Source organism: Antechinus flavipes, chromosome 3 (genome assembly GCF_016432865.1).
Source record: "Antechinus flavipes isolate AdamAnt ecotype Samford, QLD, Australia chromosome 3, AdamAnt_v2, whole genome shotgun sequence".
Lineage (NCBI taxonomy): Eukaryota > Metazoa > Chordata > Mammalia > Dasyuromorphia > Dasyuridae > Antechinus > Antechinus flavipes.
This window is the reverse complement of record NC_067400.1, coordinates 64,605,264-64,627,909: the sequence shown is the minus strand read 5'-3', so window position 1 is coordinate 64,627,909 and position 22,646 is coordinate 64,605,264. Positions and strand designations below refer to the sequence as shown.

The 22,646-nt window shown below is 33.2% G+C and overlaps 1 protein-coding gene across 3 annotated transcripts in view; it reads right to left on the bottom strand.

Annotated features, from left to right (window-relative positions):
- Positions 1-22,646, bottom strand: part of USP37 (ubiquitin specific peptidase 37) — a 65,126-nt gene that overhangs the window by 18,723 nt on the left and 23,757 nt on the right. For 2 of the 3 annotated variants that reach the window (XM_051983546.1, XM_051983547.1), the window contains 9 exons: positions 22,169-22,300; positions 18,150-18,273; positions 17,531-17,736; positions 14,646-14,763; positions 12,991-13,070; positions 10,500-10,664; positions 6,092-6,157; positions 3,257-3,398; positions 1,153-1,408 (listed from right to left, as the gene is read on the bottom strand). In XM_051983546.1, the coding sequence (XP_051839506.1) occupies positions 1,153-1,408; positions 3,257-3,398; positions 6,092-6,157; positions 10,500-10,664; positions 12,991-13,070; positions 14,646-14,763; positions 17,531-17,736; positions 18,150-18,273; positions 22,169-22,300 (1,289 nt within the window). The remainder of the gene's footprint in view (positions 1-1,152; positions 1,409-3,256; positions 3,399-6,091; positions 6,158-10,499; positions 10,665-12,990; positions 13,071-14,645; positions 14,764-17,530; positions 17,737-18,149; positions 18,274-22,168; positions 22,301-22,646) is intronic. The other variant, XM_051983548.1, reaches the window with a different exon arrangement.

Sequence of the window (22,646 nt, the reverse complement as noted above, 5' to 3'; positions counted from 1 at the left end):
ACCTGATGCAAATGAGACATTCATATTAGTGGAAAATAATTATTAATCAAAATATTAATGGTTAAAAAATAGCAATCTCATGCTAATAATATGTTATGCACATCCTGTAATTTGGTATCAAAAACATAAAACCTACATGTTGATCTTATAATATGGGGGCTAGTGGAGAGATGACCAATACCACCATCTTCACATAGCAAAAATTTTCAACACCAAATGCACCCAATTCAATATATGATTTCTAGGCAATTAGTTGATTCAGTTCTCAAACTCAGAACTTTCTAACAATTAATTCTACAAAAGAGATGACCCATTTGTGATACTGATATCAATATAGGCATATACTTCTGTATTTGTCCAGAGGTCAAGTGGAAGATATGGAAAGCATTCAAACCTAGTAGGAATCAGATACTTTGCAAACTACTAATTTTAATTTTAGATTCTACTCCCTCTAGCTCATTTAGTCTTGAATCATTCCATTCCACTCATGCCAGAAAAACCATCATGGACTGATAATTTAGCCAGGAACCAGAGAACGTAGGGCAAACATAATAAACAGGCTTAAAATAAGCTCTGAATAGGAATCTTAAAAATTAATACCAGCTACAATAATTAGGTGACTGAAGCTTGACTTCTAGATTGGCCATTAGAATAGAAGTAGTACCTAGACATCATTGTTCCAGGCAAACAGAGCCCAGTTCTGCAATCCCCTGAGCATTAGGGGTCACAGAACAAATTCTGCTTGAACTCTCTTGTCCAGCATCCTTTAAGTGCAGGAATATGAAGGTAGGAAATGGTCCCTGCACATGAAGGTCATCTAGAAGTTTTACTTTACATGAACTTTTGAGGTAATAGTAGGATCAAACAGAATTAAGACATGTGCTAAGACACAAACAAATGTATACATGAGTCAAAAAAATATTGTTGAATTAACCATATACACCAGAAAGAGGCATACATTTCATTGCATCCCAATGTGCTTAGTCACATACACAGTTCCTAATTCAATAAAATAAGTTCATTTAAAGAATGGGAATGCTTCAGAAGTGATTATCCACACCACTCTCATAAAAGCCATTTTTGTTCACAACTAAAAATATTACTAAACTAGTTATATTTATTATTAAACATGTTCATTTTTATTTAACCTACCAGCTTCAATAGGGGCTTTTGATTTTTCTGCCTCCAGAGATTCCAGATTTTCAGGCATATCTTGCATATCATCCTCTGCAAACCCTGTATCTGGACTGCTGGTAGGTTTATCATCATCTTCATTAGCCAAAGTCAATGAGGCTTCTCTCTTACTTATCTCCAAGACAGCTGCCAGAAGTTCATCTTCACTCATTCCATCAAATCCTGAATTTCCCAATTCTGATTTATCTGATTCCATTTTACATTTTTTGGAACCCTATGGGGAGAAAGGCACAAAATTATCTAATCTAAACAGTTCCAAGAAACCTGGAGGTCCATCCAGTAGAAAAAATATCTAAATAAGAATCCTTTCACTAATACATCTGAAGCAACTCATAATCAACTTTTACATAGTTCCAATTGTTAGTAAGTTTTTTCTTACATTTGACTTAAACCTATGTCTCTGTAACTTACACTAATCATTCCTAGTTTTGTTCTCCAGGCCCAAGCAGAATAAAAACCTGAGGAGTTTTCCTGTCCCATACTTTCAAAGTCTTCAAATTTCCCAATTTTTTCAACAAAACTTCTAACCATCCTTGCTGCTTCTGTTGAATTGCTTCTCAATTTTTTCAGACTTGACCATAATATTCCAGATGTGGGCTGATTAGGACATAGTATAGTGGAACCAAAACACCCCATATTCTAGACAAATGTTAAGGCAAAAGTCTTAACATAGACTGTGTTCCAGTTTCTGGGAAATCATGATACACTAACTCATATTGATATTTTAGTTAACTAAAACCATGCACTGAACTGTGCTTCCCACAACCTGTATTTATGAAAATGTTTTTGGAAATGGATTCAAAAAGATTATAAATACAGTGATCATTAAGAAATCATAATAAGCTACACCCAAAGAAAGAACACTGGGAAACGAATGTGAATTATTTGCATTTTTGTTTTTCTTCCCGGGTTATTTTTACCTTCTGAATCCAATTCTCCCTGTGCAACAAGAGAACTGTTTGGTTCTGCAAACATATATTGTATCTAGGATATACTGCAACATATCTAACATATATAGGACTGCTTGCCATCTAGGGGAGGGGGTGGAGGGAAGGAGGGGAAAAATCGGAACAGAAATGAGGGCAAGGGATAATGTTGTAAAAAAATTACCCTGGCATGGATTCTGTCAATATAAAGTTATTATTAAATAAAATAAAATTAAATTAAAAAAAAGAAATCATAATAAAACTTTATTTCTAAGAAATTCCTCTTGGATGCTTTAAGCTTAATTAGCCAATAAGCAATAATCAACATATACTCAATAGTTAAAGATTATGAATTTCCCCACTTTTGCGTCTTCCTGTTAGGTTTCTTTCAGTGTGTAGCATCTCTTCCCAAGGACACAGCATTTGTGGAGATATATAGCTCAAGATTTATGAGTAAATTCTGCTGTTCTGAATATTCTTGTTTTTCCCATACTCAGTAATCATGATATTTGATTATTCCTCTATTACCTAACAGAGAGTAAATATTATGATATTTCATTATAATAAAAAAAGAAAAAAAGGACATGCGCTCCCAGTGAGCAGGGACTTTTTAAGTTTTTTTAATTTGCATCCCCAGGATCTAGCACAGAATTGGCCCAGTTGTTTATAAATGATTGTTGACTAGGGGTTGATCTATGATTCCACTAGTCATAATTTAAAACTCAGATTCAACGCATATTTTCAATTCTTTCACTGTGATTTTCTCACAAATAAACATTTTAAAATAAGCTCATAATTCCTGGAAGACTAAATGGTAAAAAGTACTGTAAAACTGGTAGCAATTCATATTTCTTAAGAAAATCATAAACTTTTTGGATCTCAGCTTTTTAAAATAAAGGAGTTAGTTTTAAATGTCCCAAAAGATCCTTTGGTCATCTCAGTTTCTATGAGCCCAAGTCACCAAATTGCACGCGGATTATTGAGCAAGCCAGGAAGAAAACTCCCCATTCCCCCAAAATTTTATATCTACCCTTACCAATTTTCTGAACTCTTATTTTGAAGACCATATGGTTGATTTAATGTGATAGCAATTCATACATAAATTTCTGTCTGACATTTTCATTCAAGTCACTCACTTTTTCCAGGTCTTCTTGTTGCTCCTTGCTTGGCATTTCAAAAAGTCTCTGGCCAAGGGCCACGGAACGTTTTAATAGCTCATCCTCGCTGTCTGAATCAATGGAGAATCCTAAAGAACTCTTAGATTTGAATGTATATTTCCTGCAAATTAAAAATATATATAAAAATTATTTTCTAGTTATGGATAATTTATCCCTACTATTCTTTTTAGGAACATAAGAAACGCTAATAAAAAAGCAAACTTTTTCAACACCAAAAAAACTTGTAGAATATATACTATATTTATACTAACTGAAAATTATCTGGCTAAAAGCTATCTATATGCATTTGCTTCATTACTAAAATACTTCTTTGGAAGTTCATTTATTATATAATGCTATTAGCAAATATATCAGCCAGTTTTTCTTTTTCTCTTCTAATGATTAATTTCAATGAAATATTCACTATATTTGTAAACAAGGTTCTCTTAACCAAGTTTCATGCAGAAGTGGCAATGAAGACACCTCCAACAACACTACACATGGATTAATTCACTCATTCTTTTAAATAACATCACAATTATTACCAAGTCAGATTTTAAGCATCCAAAATTCAATTAGGAAAATAAATAAAAGAGCCTTTGGGAGAAACTAGCAATCATTCAGACACCTTGTACCACAGAAGAGAGTTGAAGTCACTCAAATTCTCACTCAAAAAATTGTGTATTAAATAATGCAATAAATCAGGAACAAGATAACACACTGTCAGCAGTGAAGATATATACAAGTGATAGCTAATATAAAGAATGAAAAGTCTAAAAAATTATAAAACACATTAGCTTAAAATAATTTAACATAGGGTCAGTCAAGCCAAACTATATTATAAGAGAACTAAAAGTGACCCTGTTATAAACATGGTTTATATCCAGTGTATTTAGTTTAAGACAGTTTGAAACCATAGAATACATTTTAGGAAGATTTTAAAATAAATGGCTGAAAAAAAGTTCTAATGTTTTAGAGCTTGTATGGAAAATTTACTTAGCTCAAACATTTCATTTGTCTGATATCACAAGATTTATTTTTACTTCTAAAGAAGAAATAAGGAAATGCTCTCAAGATTTTTTAAAAATATGAATCAGCATAAATTAAGATATTACTCTGGCAAAACAGAACAAAAAGGAAATAACAAAACTAAAATTGTAAACCATAAATTAAAAAAAAATCATATAACTAGGAAATAAGATACAATAATATCCCACAAAACAGATTTTTAAAAAAGATATAAAATCCAGCAACCACACCAAATACTTTATGAGAGGTGGTATTCAAAAGGTGTTAATATCTACTCATTGTGTGATCTTTCAGGTTTTAATAAAACTGAGACAGAAATGGCCTATCAGCACTGTCAATTCTGTATGTCTGGTTTCATGGTCATCAAGGAAATCTCCAAGCAAATTGTGTCCAAGGTAAATACTGTGTTGAGGAAGGAGAGTGTTTCTTAGTGGCTTATGTGAAGTCTATTAGATGTTTTATCAACATGATTAGCTTGCCATGGCCTAATCTTTCCTCATGTGATAGAAAATCAAGCTTCTAGAACAAAAAACTATGGTGAACAGAGGACCAGATCAAACATAACAATGTCCAATCAAGTAATTTCTTTGTGGCAATTACAATGATATGCTACAGAGTACACCTCATGAATAATTACTAAATTCACTAATGATAGTTTGTCTATATTTAAAAAAAAATTCAACATATGATTTATTATTACCTGCTCATTTTCTAAAGAAATGGGGAAGAATATTTCTTTCAATTTATCTTAAACTAAGTACACTGGACAACACTCTCAGATTTTGAGTCGTTTATGTCACCTGGTATTAATTGCATTGAAAAATGATAGAAAAGAAAAGAAAACAGGAATTCCCAAGTAGCAGAGGACAATCTTCAATGCCCTAAAATAAAAAGGTTTCTTTTGTAAAATTAGGCTAAACTGTGAGACTGTTGACTATTATAAAGTCACTCACAACAAGAGGTATAATAAATATTAACATTAGAGATTTCAACCAATTCTTGGAAAAATTGGAAGCTTCTTTTCCTTGGCCAGGTCTACCCTGTTAGATTTTGTGGAAAAGCAGAAAAATTCCTGTAGCACTGTATTTCTCAAGAATGTTCTTTCTTAATCATTCTCAAAATCTTTCAAGTTCAGTAACTGAATCACGAAAACTAAGAGTAATGATGACTCAGGTCAAATTCATAAAGAATTTTTTTATAAGGGGCTTCATTGAATTTGATCCTCACAACACTACAGAAAGTGAAGTTACTGTTATTTCCATATTACAGAGGAGCAAACCAAAGCCCAGGGTCACACTGCAAGTCTGGGTCTGATATGACATTAAATCTGAATTGAGAATACCTTTTAGCATATGAACATGTATATATTTTGTATTTACATTTTAGAAATCTTAAGAAATTTAGAAATTTAAAAAATTGAATCTACATTTTAGAAATAAAATATTCAGTATTAATACCACTTTTAAAAAAAAATCTATAAACTATATTAGCAATTCTGAAAGTCTTAAATTTTAAGTTAAAGCATGCCACAAACTAGAAAGCAATCAAATCTAAAATACTCACAGGGTTTAACAGAACCTCAAAGATCTGTTTTAAATCTCTTGTTAAATTTGCTCTACACTAGGTCAAATGCCAAACAAATGGCCAAAAAAAAAAAAAAAAATGACAACTGAAGAATTATGTAAAAAAAAAAAAAAAAGAAAAGAAAAAAGAAGAAAAGGAAGTTGAAGAACAGAACAAGTCAAATCCTCAAAAATCACCAGGTACATAGGAGATAAAACTAACCTTGAAGGGGTAGAAGTGCTGATGGTGCAGGAATTCACCATTTGGGATGCTTTTAATGGCCGAGAACTATCAGAAAATTAAACACACAGATGTACATATGCAGTTACAATTTCCAGAAAACAACCCTGCCCCTTTTTACTCCTATTCTGAAGCCAGATACTTTACTAGAGTCTCTAATCCCTGACAAATCAATACCTTTGAGAAGCAGAGGATATAATGAGGCATTTTATTAAATATATCATCCACTAAATGAACCAGAGAGACAAATACAGATAACATCATTAGATACTTTCTAATCCAATAATCTAACAGCAGGACACAATTTGCAGCCAAGGTGAACCAATAATGTGGATAAAAATGACTTTAAAGGCCACAAAGGTCACAAATAGGAAAGGCCATGCTGGAGATACAAAGGGGAAGTGACAGGAGAACAATCTTGCTACTGTTCTTTATTTTTCTCATACTGAAGAGAAGCAGCATGGAAAAATCTACAGCAGAGAGTAGTTTATACGACAGTCTGGGAATAACTCTGAAGGGCTTTAAACAAAATAACTTTCATAACTCTTTCTTGAACAGCTTCTCCTATTAGGATGCCAAATACTATTTCACCACACCACATCATCAAGAGATGGTCACTGATTTGCTTTTTGATCATAGACTTCTTCCTGATTTAGTTTTCCTGTTCCTTAGCTTGAGGAACTTGTATGAGTTCCTATGGTCACTCTCCACCAGATCCCATTCTGGGACTCTAAACCAAAGTCTTACCAACAAGTTACCACGAAAAAAAGAAAGCAGAGTTGTCCGGCAACAGAATCAAGTTGATTTTCTCTTCTCTTTTTTAATCAGGTTAGCACTTTTCAAAGAACCATTTTGATTTTCAATTTATCTAATTCTAATTTTTGAAATGTCTGCTTTTGTCTTTATTTGTTGGTTTCTAATTTTTAAAAAAATGTATATTAATTTCAATATTCTCCTTTTCTACTTTGCCAATTTGTTTTTAGGAATATATTTTTTTCCAGAGAATGCTTTAGTTGCATCTCACAAATTCTGGTTGTTGTTTCTATGATCTGTTCGTTAACTCATTATTATTGAGATTTTCATTAAGTTTCCATTTAGTTTTATCTTTTGCTTGTGTTTGCTGAATGGATTACTGTTTTTAATGCATTATGGTCCCAAAAGGACATTTAATATTTCTTTTTCTTTAAATGTATCCACAATTTCTCTGTTCTATAATACATATGCAATCTTTGTACAAGTTCTGTAATGGGCTGAGGTTTGAGTTGATGTACTGAGGTCCCAAGCACGTGAGGCTAAATAGTAATTGGACCATACTCTATTAATATATAAGCTTGGAGAAAGAATGTCCCCGCCCACTCTTTGTGCAAGTCCTCATGTATTTATAGGAAATTACGATTTTGGTGGTGGAGGCAGGGGAGTGGAAAGGAAAGCGGAAAGAGAGACTGCTGGCTGGTTTCTTGACACAGCTGATTGCTATTGCGACTCCTCCCCCCCTCCCATCTGCAATCCCCCTTCACCTCTGCTGGATGGCTTCCTGTCACAGCTGCCTATATTGCTATCGCAATCCCCCTTCACCTCAAAAAGAATAAAGATTGAAGATTTTTCCCTTAACCTAAATTCCTGACTCTAGCTGATTTTAAATACGCAGTCATCACTAAGTTCCATGTAGTATCAAGAAACAAGTATATTCTTTAGTGTCCCAATCGGTAAATGCCATGAGTCTTTAATCTCTAATATCTCCAGCAATTGCTTTTAAGTCTATATTTTGCCTTCTACTGATCTATTAGATCTAACTACAAAAATGGCACATTAAAGTCCCCTTCTTTTATTGTGCACAATACATCATGGCAATTAAGCTAATTTTTCCTTTGTGAATTTGGATTCTATGCCACTAGGATAATGAGTTGTTTTAAACAACTCGATATAGATTAGTATATTGCTATTTCCTTCCTTACCTCTATATCTGTTAAATTTGTAAATTTTTGGTTTTGCTTTGTCTGAGAATGAATACAACTTCAGCTTTTTTTGATTTCCTGTATACATAGTAAATTTGTTAGTTTCTCATTTTATAATTTGTGTATGTATTTGCTTTTTGGAAGTTTTTGTTGTCAGTAACAACTGTGAGGTTTTATGTTCTAATCTGTCATTCTGTTATTTTATTGGATTGTTTAGTCTATTCACATTAAAAGTTATGAGAGTTAGGCTTGCATTTTTCTTACTATTATTTTTTTTCTGAATCAAGACCTTTTTTGGGGGCGGTTCTTCATCCTCTAAAATCAGTACTTAGTATCTACAATCAATTATCTTTCTTTTCTTTTTTGAAAGGCAATTAAAGTTAAGTGACTTGCTCAAAGTCACAGAGCTAGGAAATGTTAAGTGTCTATGAGGCCAGATTTGAATTCAAATGCACGCCTGACTCCAGGGCCATCTACTGAGCCATCTAGCTGCCCCTAAAATTATTTATACTTAATCTATTTTAACACAATCTTTTTCTAAAAAGAATTTTTAAATTTTATTGTCTTCCAGAAGAGGAAGATGGCACAGTGGACAAACTGCCAGGCCTAGAGTAAAAAATATCCACGTTCAAATCTGACCTCTGACTCTTCTTAGCTGGGCAAGTCACTTCACCCTGTTTGCCTCAGTTTTCTCATCTGTATAATGAGGAGATGAAAATAGCAAACCACTCCAGTATCTTTGCTAAGAAAACTCCTAATGGGGTCATAAAAAATCAGACACAACTGAATAACAAGTTTCCGTTCTATAATAAACAATAAACTTTTATTCTTTGATTCATTGATTTTAACTTCTGTGTGTTCCTCAAAGAACTAAAGTTTCTAAAATACCATGTTCAAGTTCTTCTAACTAGTTACTAAGTTATTCCTGATAATGTAAATCTTTTCTCCATATTTTTTCCTTACTGTGCTTTACTTATAGAGATATCTAATCTATTTATGAATCTATTCATAATAAGGATACAAACATTGGTACATGGCAGAAATCTCACCATGTTTCAAATCATATAATTCATTTCTATTCCCTGTTTTTCTCAAGGTCATTTTATTTCCCATGTGCCATGTAATTTCCTTTCTGGGAGAGACTAGTTGGGATTTAGGAGTGGGGGGCAAGAGAGAATGAGGAGATTATGTCCACAGGTTTAGAACATTGCATGTATGATTTTTTAAAAAAAAATCTATTTATAAGTTTTGCTCATTTTTCTTCTTTTTTTTTTTCCCTTCAGAACTTTGTAGAACCTTTCTGGAAAGGGAAAGGGAAAAGGTATGGGGAAAAATTAAGTAATTTAAAATAAACAGATATTAAATTTTTTCCTCCTCTACCATAAAACCTTTTCACGAGCCAGTTCAATGTTGTATATATACTTTACCTGTGATTTTGTGAGCATGAAATATCATAAATAGATCAAATAACATTTAAAATCAAGATATAAATTTTCTAAAATTTTATTTAGAAGTATTTTGATTACAATTAGTTTAGACTCTAGCAGGGCTAGGAGGCTAGAAGCCTTTTACTTACTGAGATGGATTTTCTCTCTGAATAAATAGGAGTATACTGGCAAATGTTTAACAATTGGCTCTGGGGGAGGACAAAGTATGCATAACATGCTTACGTCTAAGCTAGAGTATTAATATTTTCTCCATTACTTTTTAAAGTCTAGACAATCACTAAAACACTGATTACTTAAGAAAATACACACACATTTTCAGAGCAGTAGGATTCTATTTGATGCAGTGTTTCTTAACCTCAATTAGACAGCAGTTATAAGACATCTATATTCTCTGCCTTGGACCACTTAAGAAATGCAGCTTGATCAAGCTTAGAAGCAGATAATTTACGGTTTATCTTTTTTTTTTTTTTTTAAACATAAAATTTTGCAAAGTTAAAGATTTTGCAAGGTCTCACAAATTTTCAGAGTCTGAAAGGCCATCAAAATCCACCAGCAGAATATATACTCGAAAAGGAATCCCTCTTCATAATAGTAGACTTTAAAAACCTTGAGAGTGACACTTTTTAAGCTGATAGAAATGTCAGTCCAACAAACAGCAATTGGAAAATATCGATTCATTTTAATAGTCCTGCAAAGCTTCAAAGTGTCCTATAATGGCACAGAAGAATCTATGTACCTCCTCTCCCCCCCCCCCAAAAAAAAAAGTAAAAAAGTAAATACTTCTAGGAAGATTTATGCCCTGAGGAGATTGTTCTTATTTTACTAGTCTTCTCCAAGAATACCTGGCTCATTATGTGAAAACTAGAACAATTACAAAACCCCTTTCTACTATTCTGGGGTTGATTCTATTTCACTACTCCATCTGTGTCAGATTAGAACTGGACTTGCTAAAAGGGCATGGAGAGAATTTCTCTTCCAAGGACTTACATTGCTGTATGTGCACTCCAACCCAAAGTAAGGGGAGGTTTTGTGTTTTCAGTGCAATGGGATGACAAAGTTAAATATCTTGGAATAACGACTTGCTGTCCAACCTTGTTGTTGAGTGAGAGGGCCACATTGAAGCTGTATCGTTTCAGATGAAGAATAAGGACCCTAGAAAAGAGATAATGGTGTAACCCACATAAGTTCATACATATTGGAAGCAACTATCTGGAGTTCAAAACAGCTTAATCTAGTCTACATATAGTGGGGAATTTCTAGGTTTATTTGGCTAGTATAAAATTGTTTTATTTACTTCTTTCTGACTCACACAAGTGCTAAGTGTGTTTTAAGAATTTTAGGGGGGAAAAGGAATTTTAGGAAAAAAAAAACTAAAGACTATATAAAAGTACTAAAACCCTGATGTGTGTGTTTTTTTTTTAAAGTTCGGGTAACAGATACTAGATTAAAATGTTTATTTGTTTTCAATCTGTTATAAAGCCTGTGATTAAGTTTTCAATGTTTTAAAATAGCCCTTAAGTGAGCACTTGTAAGAATACTTCTCTCTTAATCCAGATTTCAACATTCCTTTCCTAAGAAGGAAACTGAGGTAAGAAAAAAGCTGCAAATGTATTTTTCCTGTTTAAAAATTTTTCTTTTACTATATTCCTTTATTAGCTAATGTGTGTTTGGAAATTTGTAGACCTAATCTAGCTCGTGAGTCTGAAAGGGCTTTTGAGCTCTTCAGAACCACTAGACATACTGGCTAGTGTCCAAAAGATCTTTTCACCTTTAGTACTGAGTGAATCTTTGATGGACCAAATGACTACAATCCATATAAACACTTTATTATTGAATTTCAAAATTCATGTGGGAAATCAACCACAGTTCCAGGCAAATGAGACTTATAGAAAATTACTGCTTTTCTTACGGCACATGCCTTTTTTGCTGAAGCCACAAAATAAAAATTCACTAAGTCCTTTAAAGATTGCTATGAAATTGCAGAATGAGGGCAAGGATTTCGTAACTGTGCAGCTTTGGCTTTTTTAATTAAAAAAGAAGTCTCTGCCAAATTTTATAAGCATCATTCCCAGTAAAAAGACAGGTTAGTTCAAACTTGGTGTTCATCTCACCAGAGCCTAGAGCAGTAGTAAGTGGCATGTAATAAAACCTGAATAAATTTCTTGTTGTCCTAAATTCTGGGCAGAGATGGGGAACACAGGTATACTGCTCCACATGTACTGGGTTTACTTTCTCCCCCCGCCCCCCCCCCCTTTTTTTTTTTGGCTGAAGCAATTGGGGTTAAGTGATTTGCCCAAGGTCACACAGCTAGGAAGTGTTAAGTGTCTGAGGCCAGATTTGAACTCAGTTTCTCCTGACTTCAGGGCTGGTGCTCTATCCACTTCACCACCTAGCTGCCCCTTTTTCCTGTCTTTCATTTTACAAGAGGGCTTTCTTACAGTACTAGGTAATGGGAAGAGGTGGAATGAAAATGTTATGGAAGATAAGATAAAAACAAAAGACAAAAATCAAAACTTAGAATAAAAAATTATAATTTAATTCCAATAGACAATAAAAAGCTCTGTATTGTATTCCCAATTAAAAAAAAAAGCATATTGCTAGAATACCTCAAATTGCTTTGCACAACTATATACTAACCAAACAAACCAATCTCTGATCTTTAAATTATTACTTTTAATCTCCTTATTTATAGTTCAGTTTTGCTTATCTTTCTAACCCATATTGTCAAACCTTACTGTTTCCATATATGCATTCAATCTTTCAGGCTTTCTATTTTTCTCAGGTATTCTATTTTTTAGGGAGAAGTAAAAAGAATAACGAATATATACCCAAAGGGATATCAAACTGTGTATACCCTTTGATTTAGCAGTATCTCTACTGGTTCTGTATCCAAAAGAGATCATAAAAAAGGGGAAAGGGACCCACATGTGCAAAAATATTTGTAGCAGCCCTTTTTTTTAGTGACAAGGAACTTGAAATTTGAGTAGATAGTTGTCTAACAGTTGGGGAATGGCCAAATAAGATATGGTGTTATGAATGTAATGGAATATTATTGTTCTATAAGAAACAATCAGCAGGATGATTTCAGAAAAGCCTGTAGACACTTACATGAAATGATGCTAAGTGAGGTGAATAGAACTAAAAGAACACTATACACAGAAACAAAATTATGTGATGATCAACTGTGATGGACTTGGCTCTTTTCAACAATGAGGAAATTCAGGCCAATTCCAATAGACTTGTGAATGAGAAAGCCATTTGCTCTGAGAGAGAGGACTATGGGAACTGAATATGGATCGTCACATAACATGTTTAACCTATAGTGGATTACTTGCTGTCTAGGAGAGGGAGAAAAATTTGGAAGTTTTGCAAGGATACATGTTGAAAATTATCTTTACATATATTTTGTAAAAACAAAAAGTTGTTATTATTTTTTAAAAATACCAAAGAAATAAAATTGAACGAGGATTAAATTTACCTGGGGAGCCTGTTGAATTTATGTGTGACAATAGCAGACTTTCCACCACACTTCTCACAGGAATATTCAAGCTCTTCTGCCTATTAAAAACAAAATACAAACACAAGATTGAACAAGCATCTTCATACCCACTGAGAGGATTATAAACTTTGAACCAAGTGAAATTTTATTACCATAACTGCATAATAACACCATAATTACCATAACTTGGCAGATTTTCCCTTATTAAAGAAACTAAGATCTGTTTCTCAAAAGATCAAGAATCTTTTGTGTTGCAATAAAATTTCTAATCGCTCTGAGATAAATCTTAATTTTCTTTTTAAAAAGAAACAATTTATAAAACATCATATTCTTAAGAAAAAAAAACAGTAAAGATGATTTTTTTTTAAGGAAAAAATAAGTCACCTAAAAATAGCTGAAATACAAAGCAGTGAAACCAGAGAAAAAGCTTTCAAAGTATAGCTATTAATTGATTGATTGTGTTTGAAAAGGAATGTTTATACAACATTGACTAAGAACTGAAAAGATATCATGACAGAGAGATGATGGATTTAAGTGCAGACTAAGACAGATTTTTAAGATGTGCCTACAATGGAATTGATTTTCTTTGATTATATATATTTGTTACAAGGGTTTCATTTTTATTTCTTTTTCAATGGGGAGATGAAGATAAGATAGAACCTAGAGAATAAATTCTTATTAACTGAAAAATATAATTAAAAAAAGGTAAGAAATTACTCTTTGCTTGGTATTTTCCTATTCCAGGACAGTGAGGGCAAAACACAACACAAATCATCACATTAATTAATAAAAATTAGATATTACATATCAATTAATATAAGTAATTATCACTATATAGCCTCAGGTAGGAAAAATTCATAAATTTACTTCAACAAAATAAAAAATACTATAAAATCAAAAAGGACCACGATGAATTTTCATGAACTACTACTGCTCTACAGAAGTTCTAACTATATCACAGAGGCTTTTCAAGGGTCTGTCACCATGAACCATGGGACTAAATTTATTTTCCCTTTTCTCTCTATGGGTTTTATACTATTTAGGAAAAATAAAAGATAAATACCGATCTCTCCAAATCTTTTCAATGGGGATTTAAGTATTAACAATAAGATTTATGAATATATATTTGTAAAATCTATCGCCTATTTTAAAAAGTTTAATCTATCATACAAGCAGAAATACTTTAACATAAAATTATCATTCCTATTTATAAACATTAAAAAAATTTTTTTTTTTTTGGGTGAGGCAATTGGGGTTAAGTGACTTGCCCAGGGTTACACAGTTAGGAAATGTTAAGTATCTAAGACCAAATTTGAACTCAGGTCCTCCTAATTTCAGGGCTGGTACTCTATCCACTGTGCCACCTAGCTGCCTCCTTATTTATTAACATTAAACACAAATTCTTAGGGTTATTTTCTAAAGACATTTGCTGGTAGATTACATGAACATCTTCTTAGGCAATATATTTTCTTCTCTAATAATATGTTACAAATCAACAGTTTCTTGAAATTCCTTTTCCAAAGAAAAATTAATATTTAGCAATTTCTAATCATCTGACAACACAAATGCAAAGCAGAAACTGATCAGAACTAAATCTATGAAAAACACATTTCCATTAACAAAGTATTATTTACCCTAAAGAAAAGATCAAGAGAATCTTGGATTGACCGAGGAGGTAGTGGTTTCTTTCTTCGAGGCAGGTCAATGGAAAGGTCATTAAATTGTTCACGTTTGGGAACAGTTTCACCACATCTGCAGGAACATAAAAAATATGCTCTTCTAAACATGCCTGTGAGATGCAGAAGATTTCACATTTGTAAAAAACAAAAACAAAAACAATAGCTTTCTAGGAAATTTGATAGGAAACAGTGAGAAAATAAACAAGCACTTGATTGAACCAATCAAGTACACTAGCACACAGCATGTGGATAATTTATGACTTTAATTTAATGTGTGTCTATATCATACAAACACTATAATACTGCATTGTGGACAGAGAATTGCCTTGATAGTGTGGACAGAGAATTGCCTTGGTAGGGGACAGGTTGGGTTCCAATCCTGCCTGTGACATTTTTTAGTTATGTGATCATGGGCAAGTCATCTAGTATTTTTGAAGCTGTGTTACTTCATCTATGAAAGGGGGTAATATCTGTAGCACCTACTGTATAGAATTGTTGTGAGATACAAGTGAGATATGTGCAAAATGCTATATAAATTCAGGTTTTATTATATTGATCTGATTAAAAACCTAAATATCAAAGATTAAAACATGTTCTAAAATGACATAAACAAAGAAGTAGATGTTTGAATTACCTATTTCCTTCTTGATGTCTTTTTAGAACATATTTTAAAGAGGCAGCCTGGCACAAAGCAATGGAACATGGAATTGAGATCTTAGGTTGAGATCCCCATTTCTGCCACTTAACTGCAAGACTGTGGACAAATTCTTAAACTTAAACTTTTCTGGGTTTTCTTGCTGATGGTGTCCAAGGACCCTGATAGTTCTAAAGATATAATCCTATATACAGTCATCTTGCTATTATCGTTAAAGCAGCATGATGGTCCACAACAAGGCAACACTACTATGGAATAACTGGCTCAACAACCTCATAAGGGCAAACATGAAAAACCTTGAGAATGTGGAAATATAACTTCCAAAACCTGAAAAACACACTCATTCATAAAATCTAAGCAATTGAGCTGCAAGTTCAAAACATCTTTTCTCCAGTTCACTTAAAAGAAAGGCTAAAAAACAGATAGGGATTATTTTCTAATCTATTGATTAAGATAAACCCTTTTATATTACAGTTAAATAAACAATAGGATGAAGGTGCTGTTTAGATTGTGGGGGAAGGGGGGGAGATTGTGGGAGAGGGGAATAAAATAAAGAAAAATGTCTTGGAACCATGATTTCTTTGTTGTAGGGAGCCCCAGGACTGATACAAATGCAACTCAGCAGCTCCTCAATTCTCAGGCAGGATGAAATTTTAAGAGGGGGAATGATTTGCCAGAATCACACAGTGTGTATTTGAGGAGGGAAATGAATGGCGGTGTCCAGCCCATTATCCATTATACCCTGCTGCCTCTCCATATGATAGCTAAGATATATGAATGGTTCTTTCAGGAGGAAACTAGTTTTTATGTAAAGACTTGTCTAGTTCTGTATTAAAAACAGCTAGTAGGATAAAAAGTCTTTTGAGAAAAAAAACTAATGCAAAGAGTAAATTTTATAACATGTGAACAAGGTATTTATATAAGGAAGTGCAACATTATTCTATCCGTATTCAGCTCAGGATTTCATTTTACTAATCATTTTAAAAGAAGAATAAAGGTTCTGAAGAAGAGTTCAAAGTACTTAAAAAAAGACAAAAGGGACAATCAATGGGTTTGAATACCTCTATGCCTTAGAAAGAAATATCGGACAAGAAGAACCCACATCATAAAACCCACATAATAAGTTAATATTCAACATTTTAAAAATTTATGTGGAAAGCATGGTGGCAGGTGATGAAGAAATTACAAAGACACACAGGGTCCCCATTCTAAATAATCGCCAATCTGGAAAGGAAGAGAAGACCTTCTTACAAATAACTACAAATCATTCTCACAATCCATGTAATCAAGATCCTTCACTGGGCTAGGCTGGCTGCCTTCTTCCTAATGCTTTTAGCATGAGAATTCAGAAGATAGTAAATACTAAGCCAAGGAGTCTGGACTATATTTAGTAGACAATTTGGAACCATGGAAGAATTGTGGGCAGCAGAATGACATGACTAGATCTAGGCCTAGGGCTAATCGTATAACATTGTGAAGAACAGATCTAAAAGGGGAGCATGATAGTGCGATGTGGTGGGAAGGCTTTTGTAATAGTTTAGGTCAGTGGCAATAAAAACTTCAATGTAGTATAGCAGTAAAAGGAATGGAAAGAGATGGCTAGATTCCAGGAATGTTGAGGAATCCAGAAGATTTGGAAACTAACTGGGTGTGGGAGATAGAAAATGGAAAAGACAGCAATTAAGATGTTGTGGTAATCCAACATACGATTCCTAAGTACATACTCTCTGAAAGGCATGGAACTAGGACTGAGAATGCATATTGGAGTAGAACACTATTTGTCTTCAAGATCTTAGGCTAAATAACAAATATAAGAAAGGTATCCTAAAAACTTTCCCACTAATTCAAAAAGTAGAAGCATTAGACATAGACTATACCTCACTATGCCAGTGAAATGGAAAAGATGGCAACATGCTTAGCGCACAGAATAGTTGATTTAAAAAGGGTTTTGTTATTTGTTTAATTCTTAGGAAAGGAATCCTAAGTTTAGAATTCATTTTTAGATAATCTTGGTTTATAGACCAGGGAAGAACTGTAGCAAGAATTTGAGAAACTCATTGAAAAAGAAGAAAGGGTGAGTGATAGAATGTTATGAGATATACATCTTTAAAATTAAAAGGGATATACACAAAAAATAAAAAGTTAAAAAACCTTAATACATCTCTCTATGACAGTGAATACTTACACTTTACATATGATAGAATGCTGGACCTCAAACTCCAAATTAGTAATAACAGGACATGTGTATATCCTGGTAGCTGCAACATCATCTGAAGTCCGTCCTGGAGAATTCTCTTCCCCAGATAAAGGCTCAGTCTTCCAAGTTTTATTTAACTTTTCCATGTCTTCCTTTAGCTGATCCAAACACTGACTTAAAAATTCATGTGCATCCTAAGAAGATCCATTCAATTAGATCAGAAATAGTTACTCTTATACTAAATCTTCTCATTAACTTTCATGATTTATTTTATCAAAACATACAAAGTACAAATAAACACAAAAGTTTAAGAGTCATGTATTCCAAGATATCTTAGTATATTAGCAATTTGTGGCTTAAAATCTGAAAAAAAATTGACTAAGCATAAATTATATGCTACTACTAACTTTACAACACAAAACCCAATAAGTTTGGATCCTTGTAAATCAAACTTTCAAAGCAGTAAAATAGACTGAAATATCAGTGACTTTTTTTTTCTTTTTCTAGACTAAAACAAATAATCTGTTACAATAATAATCTAAGATTAAAAATTTTAAAAACATTTCTCAGACTTTTAAGAGATATTTAAAAAATAATCATTACTTACATTTTGCATGTAGCCAGAGAATCTCTCTGCAGTAGCTGAAATGGCATTTTTTACCTTTTTCAGCAAATCTTTTTTTGTTTCTGAATTACAGATATCTTTCTTAGCAAGAAGGTGGGCAAAACGTCTAGTAATATAAAAACACATGGTTTACAAATTATGAGATTATAAAACATCAAGTGTAAACATAAAAATCTAAATTCTTCAAACATGAACTCATCTATAGCCACTGAAATTCAATATGTATAGATTTTGTTAACAAATGCTTTACATGTGCAATGAAGTTCAGATTAAAATTCTTAACAGTTGGTAAAAAAAAAAAAAAAATTATCATTCCATAAATCCAATCCCCTTGCAGCTTTACTCCTGAGTTTGTTCCTGAACTTAAGACCTGCAAATTCTCAACTCACTCAGGATCTGAGGCTTCCTCACCATGGGACTTCCAAGTGGCCCTGATGACTTCTCACCTTGAAATATTATTCTAACAGGCCAATCCTCTTCTTTCACCAATGAACTACTACAGTCTCCCTTTTGGAAGGGATTCAAGTTAGTCCAGGGTCTGCGTCTGACTTTTTGGATTTCAAAACTATGATTTGGTCCTGGATTCCTTCATTCTTATCCCTCACTGGCCACCTGTTCAGTTCCCTTTTCTCATTAGAATGTAAGCTCTTTCAGGACAGAGTCTACCTTTTTTTTTTTCTGATATTTCTTATCCCCAGGTCTTAGTAGACTTTCTAGCTCACAGAATGTGCTTAATAAATGCTTGTTTCCTAACTTTCCTCTCTAAAAAAAAATTTAGCTTATGGAATTTAGCATCTAACAAAACTTTTCTGAAAACTGCTCCCTAGAGGCAAAAAGTTCTCTCAAGGAGTTTACAACTTATCTAAAAATACAAGAGACAAAAAAGTTAAGAGGCAATAAATTATAAATGAGAATAACCATTCCACAAATAACACCTCAATGAATATGTATCCCTCCTACTTCTTCACCTCCAAATTCACTGAGAAACTAAGAAAAAAGAAACCCCTATTAGAAGCATATATAATCCAGTAAAACACAATCTGTCATTGGCCATATTGAAAAAAAAAAAGTCTGTGCTTCGAGTATCTCCTCTGTCAGATAGTGGATGACATGTTTCATTTTAAATCCTCAGAAATTGTAACTGGTTATCACATTGATCAGAGTTCCCAAGTTTTATTTAGCAACCCACCCCTCTCTTCCAACATACATTCAGACTCAATCACCCTTTCACATCAACACTGCCCCTTCACAATAGATGCAAAATGTGCAAAGTTAGAGAACCAACTCCAAATGTTCACAAGAACTATTTGCGTCCAAACTGCAGCTGAGCATTCTGAGCAGCCAAAGTTGGACACATTATAACTTAGGATGTCATGTTACTCTTCTTTAAGAACAATGGACAACCAACCAATAACAAAATCCATTATAAACACATATAGTCAATTGAAACAGTTTTCCTTATTAGTCATGTCTTTAAAAAATTGTTTCTTCTATTCTTAATTCTGAATGCTTCATCAATCAGAAGATAAACAGTATGTTTTATTATTAATACTCTGAAATGTTTGGCCATGCTGAGGAGAGTTTAACACAAGAGTATATTCTAACTCGTTTATATATCATAATTAATCTATATGTTCCCCATTTAACAGGCAGATTTCTCTCCCTTCCTTATTCTACCTACTCTCTGACTCTTCCTCCATCTCCCTTTTATTTTCCTAATAAGTAAAATGTACTTCTATGTCTGTTTGTATGTGTGCATATGTGTATTCTTCTTTCTTTTATACAGTTTAGTTAAGTGAGGTACTCCTGCAGCCTGCTCTTCATAGTTTGTATACTTTTCAACTAGTGCACCCTCATTAGTGAGATATTTTCTCTAGCATTTCTTTCCTATCCTATGTATTTTTCCCCCTTTCTCTTTCATTTCTGTTCTTAAGATCATTAAGACTTAACAAAATCATTCAAACAACTTGCTTAATTGAACTCTATGAACCCCAGTGATGACTGATATCAGAAAGCAACCATTAAGCATCTCCCTATATTTAAATGTAAGCAATTTATCCCTGTTAATTTCCATATCACTGTTCATTTGCGTTCACCTTTTTATGTTTCTCTTCATTCCTGTGTTCGCAATTCAAAGTTTCCCTCCAGCACTACTTTGGTTTTTCCCTCATCAGAAATGCCTTAAATTCTCTTGTTACATTCAAGGTTCATTGTTTTCTTCTGTGGCACTATATTCAGTTTTGCTGAGTAAGTTATTCTTGACTGCAAGTCCATCCCTTTTGCCTCCAGAATACTGCATTTCAAATTCTCTATTCGTTTAAAGTGGTAGCTGATAAATCATATGTGATTCTGTCATTAGTTAATACCTGAATTCTTTTTTTCTGGTGGTATTTTTCTTTGATCTGAAAGCTTATTTTGGCAACGACGTTCCTGGGAATTTTCATTTGGGGATTTGTTTCAGGAGTCAACAATGTATTTTTATTTCCACTTCAGCCTCAGGTTCTAAGAGATGTTGGCAGGTTTTTTTTAAAGCTGTTTTGGGGGCACCTAGGTGGTGTAGTGGCTAGAGTACCAGCCCTGAAGTCAGGAGGACCTGAGTTCAAAACTGACTTCAGACACATAACACTTCCTAGCTGTGTGACCCCGGGCAACTCACTTAACCCCAATTGCCTCAGGGAAAAAAAAAAAAAAAGCTTTGCAATATGGTATGTAGATTTTTTGGTCTTGGCAGTTAAATAATTAAATTTTTTCCCCTTAACCTGTTTTCTAGCTCAGTTGTTTTTGCTATGAAACACCATATCTTTTCTTCAAATTTTTTTTTTCAATCTTTTGATTTTGTTACAATATTTCTTGTTAACTCAGAATCACTGGCTTCTAATTGAATTTTTAGGGAATTTGTTGCTGGGGCAAGATTTTTTGGGTTCTCTTGGGTCAAGCTAATAATTCCTTTTCAAATATTTCTTCAAGAATTTTTTATTTCTTTTCCAAAAATTCCCCCTCTATTTGTAAAAAATATTTTAAGCAATTTTTCAAAACTCTTACTTCATTTCTTCCAGAAATTCTAATTGAATTTATGCTTAAGTTGTGTTTCTCTCCAAGGCAATGCTTACAGATGTTTTAGATTCATTCTCTTCAGTGTTTGTATTTTGAACATTCAGGGTACTGTAATAGCTCATTATGGTGGGTTTCTTATTTTGTATGCACATTTTTTCAGAGACTTGACATTAGGGCTAAATAGATTATTATTATTATTATTTATAGATGGAAACTCTGGACTGGTCCTGTTACTGTTAAGAACTCAAGAGCCTGGCTGGCTGGGCACTTGCAAGCTATTAGTGCTCCCCACTGGTCTGATTTGGGGCAAAGTCTGATTGCTGTCCTTCTGGTCTGGAGCTATGTAATTTTTGATATGGACAAAAGACTCACTGTTAATTTTTTCTGGATTTTCCCATCAGGTTTCAGAGTGGTGCATTTTTTAGATGTATTAGAAGTTCAAACAGAAGAGCTCAATGCTATGCTTTCTATCTTTCTGCCATCTTGGCTCTATTTTCTGACTTGACCTCTATGGATTCTACCTCCTTTCTCACTAGCTGAATGCAGCTTATATATGAAAATGAATTTCAAAGGTACTGGCTAATTACCTCAGAAAATCTTCTATTAACTTAGAAAGTTCTCTACCAGTAAATTGTTTTTTTAAAAAAAATTTAAAATTAAAATCAATCATGGTGAAAAGAAAATGTTTTTCTAAGTTAGGTGAAAATGACCATTCCCTACCAAAATTCTTGCCATTTATTTACAAAAGAATAAAAGAATTTTGCACATTAGACATTCTAAAAGTCATACATTAAGCCTCTAAGAAATATCAAATATTTTATGCTTCTCAACCTCTAGTACCTCCCAAAAAATCTGTTAGCATGTAGGGGGGAAAATAAAAACAAAGGATAGAAAATGTAATAGTACTTAAAAAAGAAAAGAATGTTTTACCTAAGAATAATAGTTACCTGATAAGTGCATTAAGTGGTATTTTTTTCCACGGGATACCTTGCTTAAGCAAATCATTTGCAAATGACTGGAGTGAAAATAGGGACTGTAAAATGGCATTCATGTAGCAAGTATTTCCCAAATTTGAAAAGCTGAAAAATAAGAGACAAATATTATTTGAAAACTGTCCAAGAGTTTCTACTATACAGATCTACTTAAAAGCTAGCTAAGTTTTCCTTACTACTTTTGTAGACCCAGGAAATGAGAAGATTCTCTCCCTATACTGAGATTAGAAAGCTGGACTATAGTTAGAAAATACAGAGCTCCAGAACAGTTTGGGCAATTCACGACTTCTCTGAGTTTGCTTCCTTTTAGTAACAAATTGAAAATAATTTTTAGAGTTGCAAGGAAAGAACCTGCCCATATTCAAAGAATAAACTCAGAAGCAACAGCAACTCAAAGTCAATAAGCATTTATTCAGCACCTACTGTGGCCAAA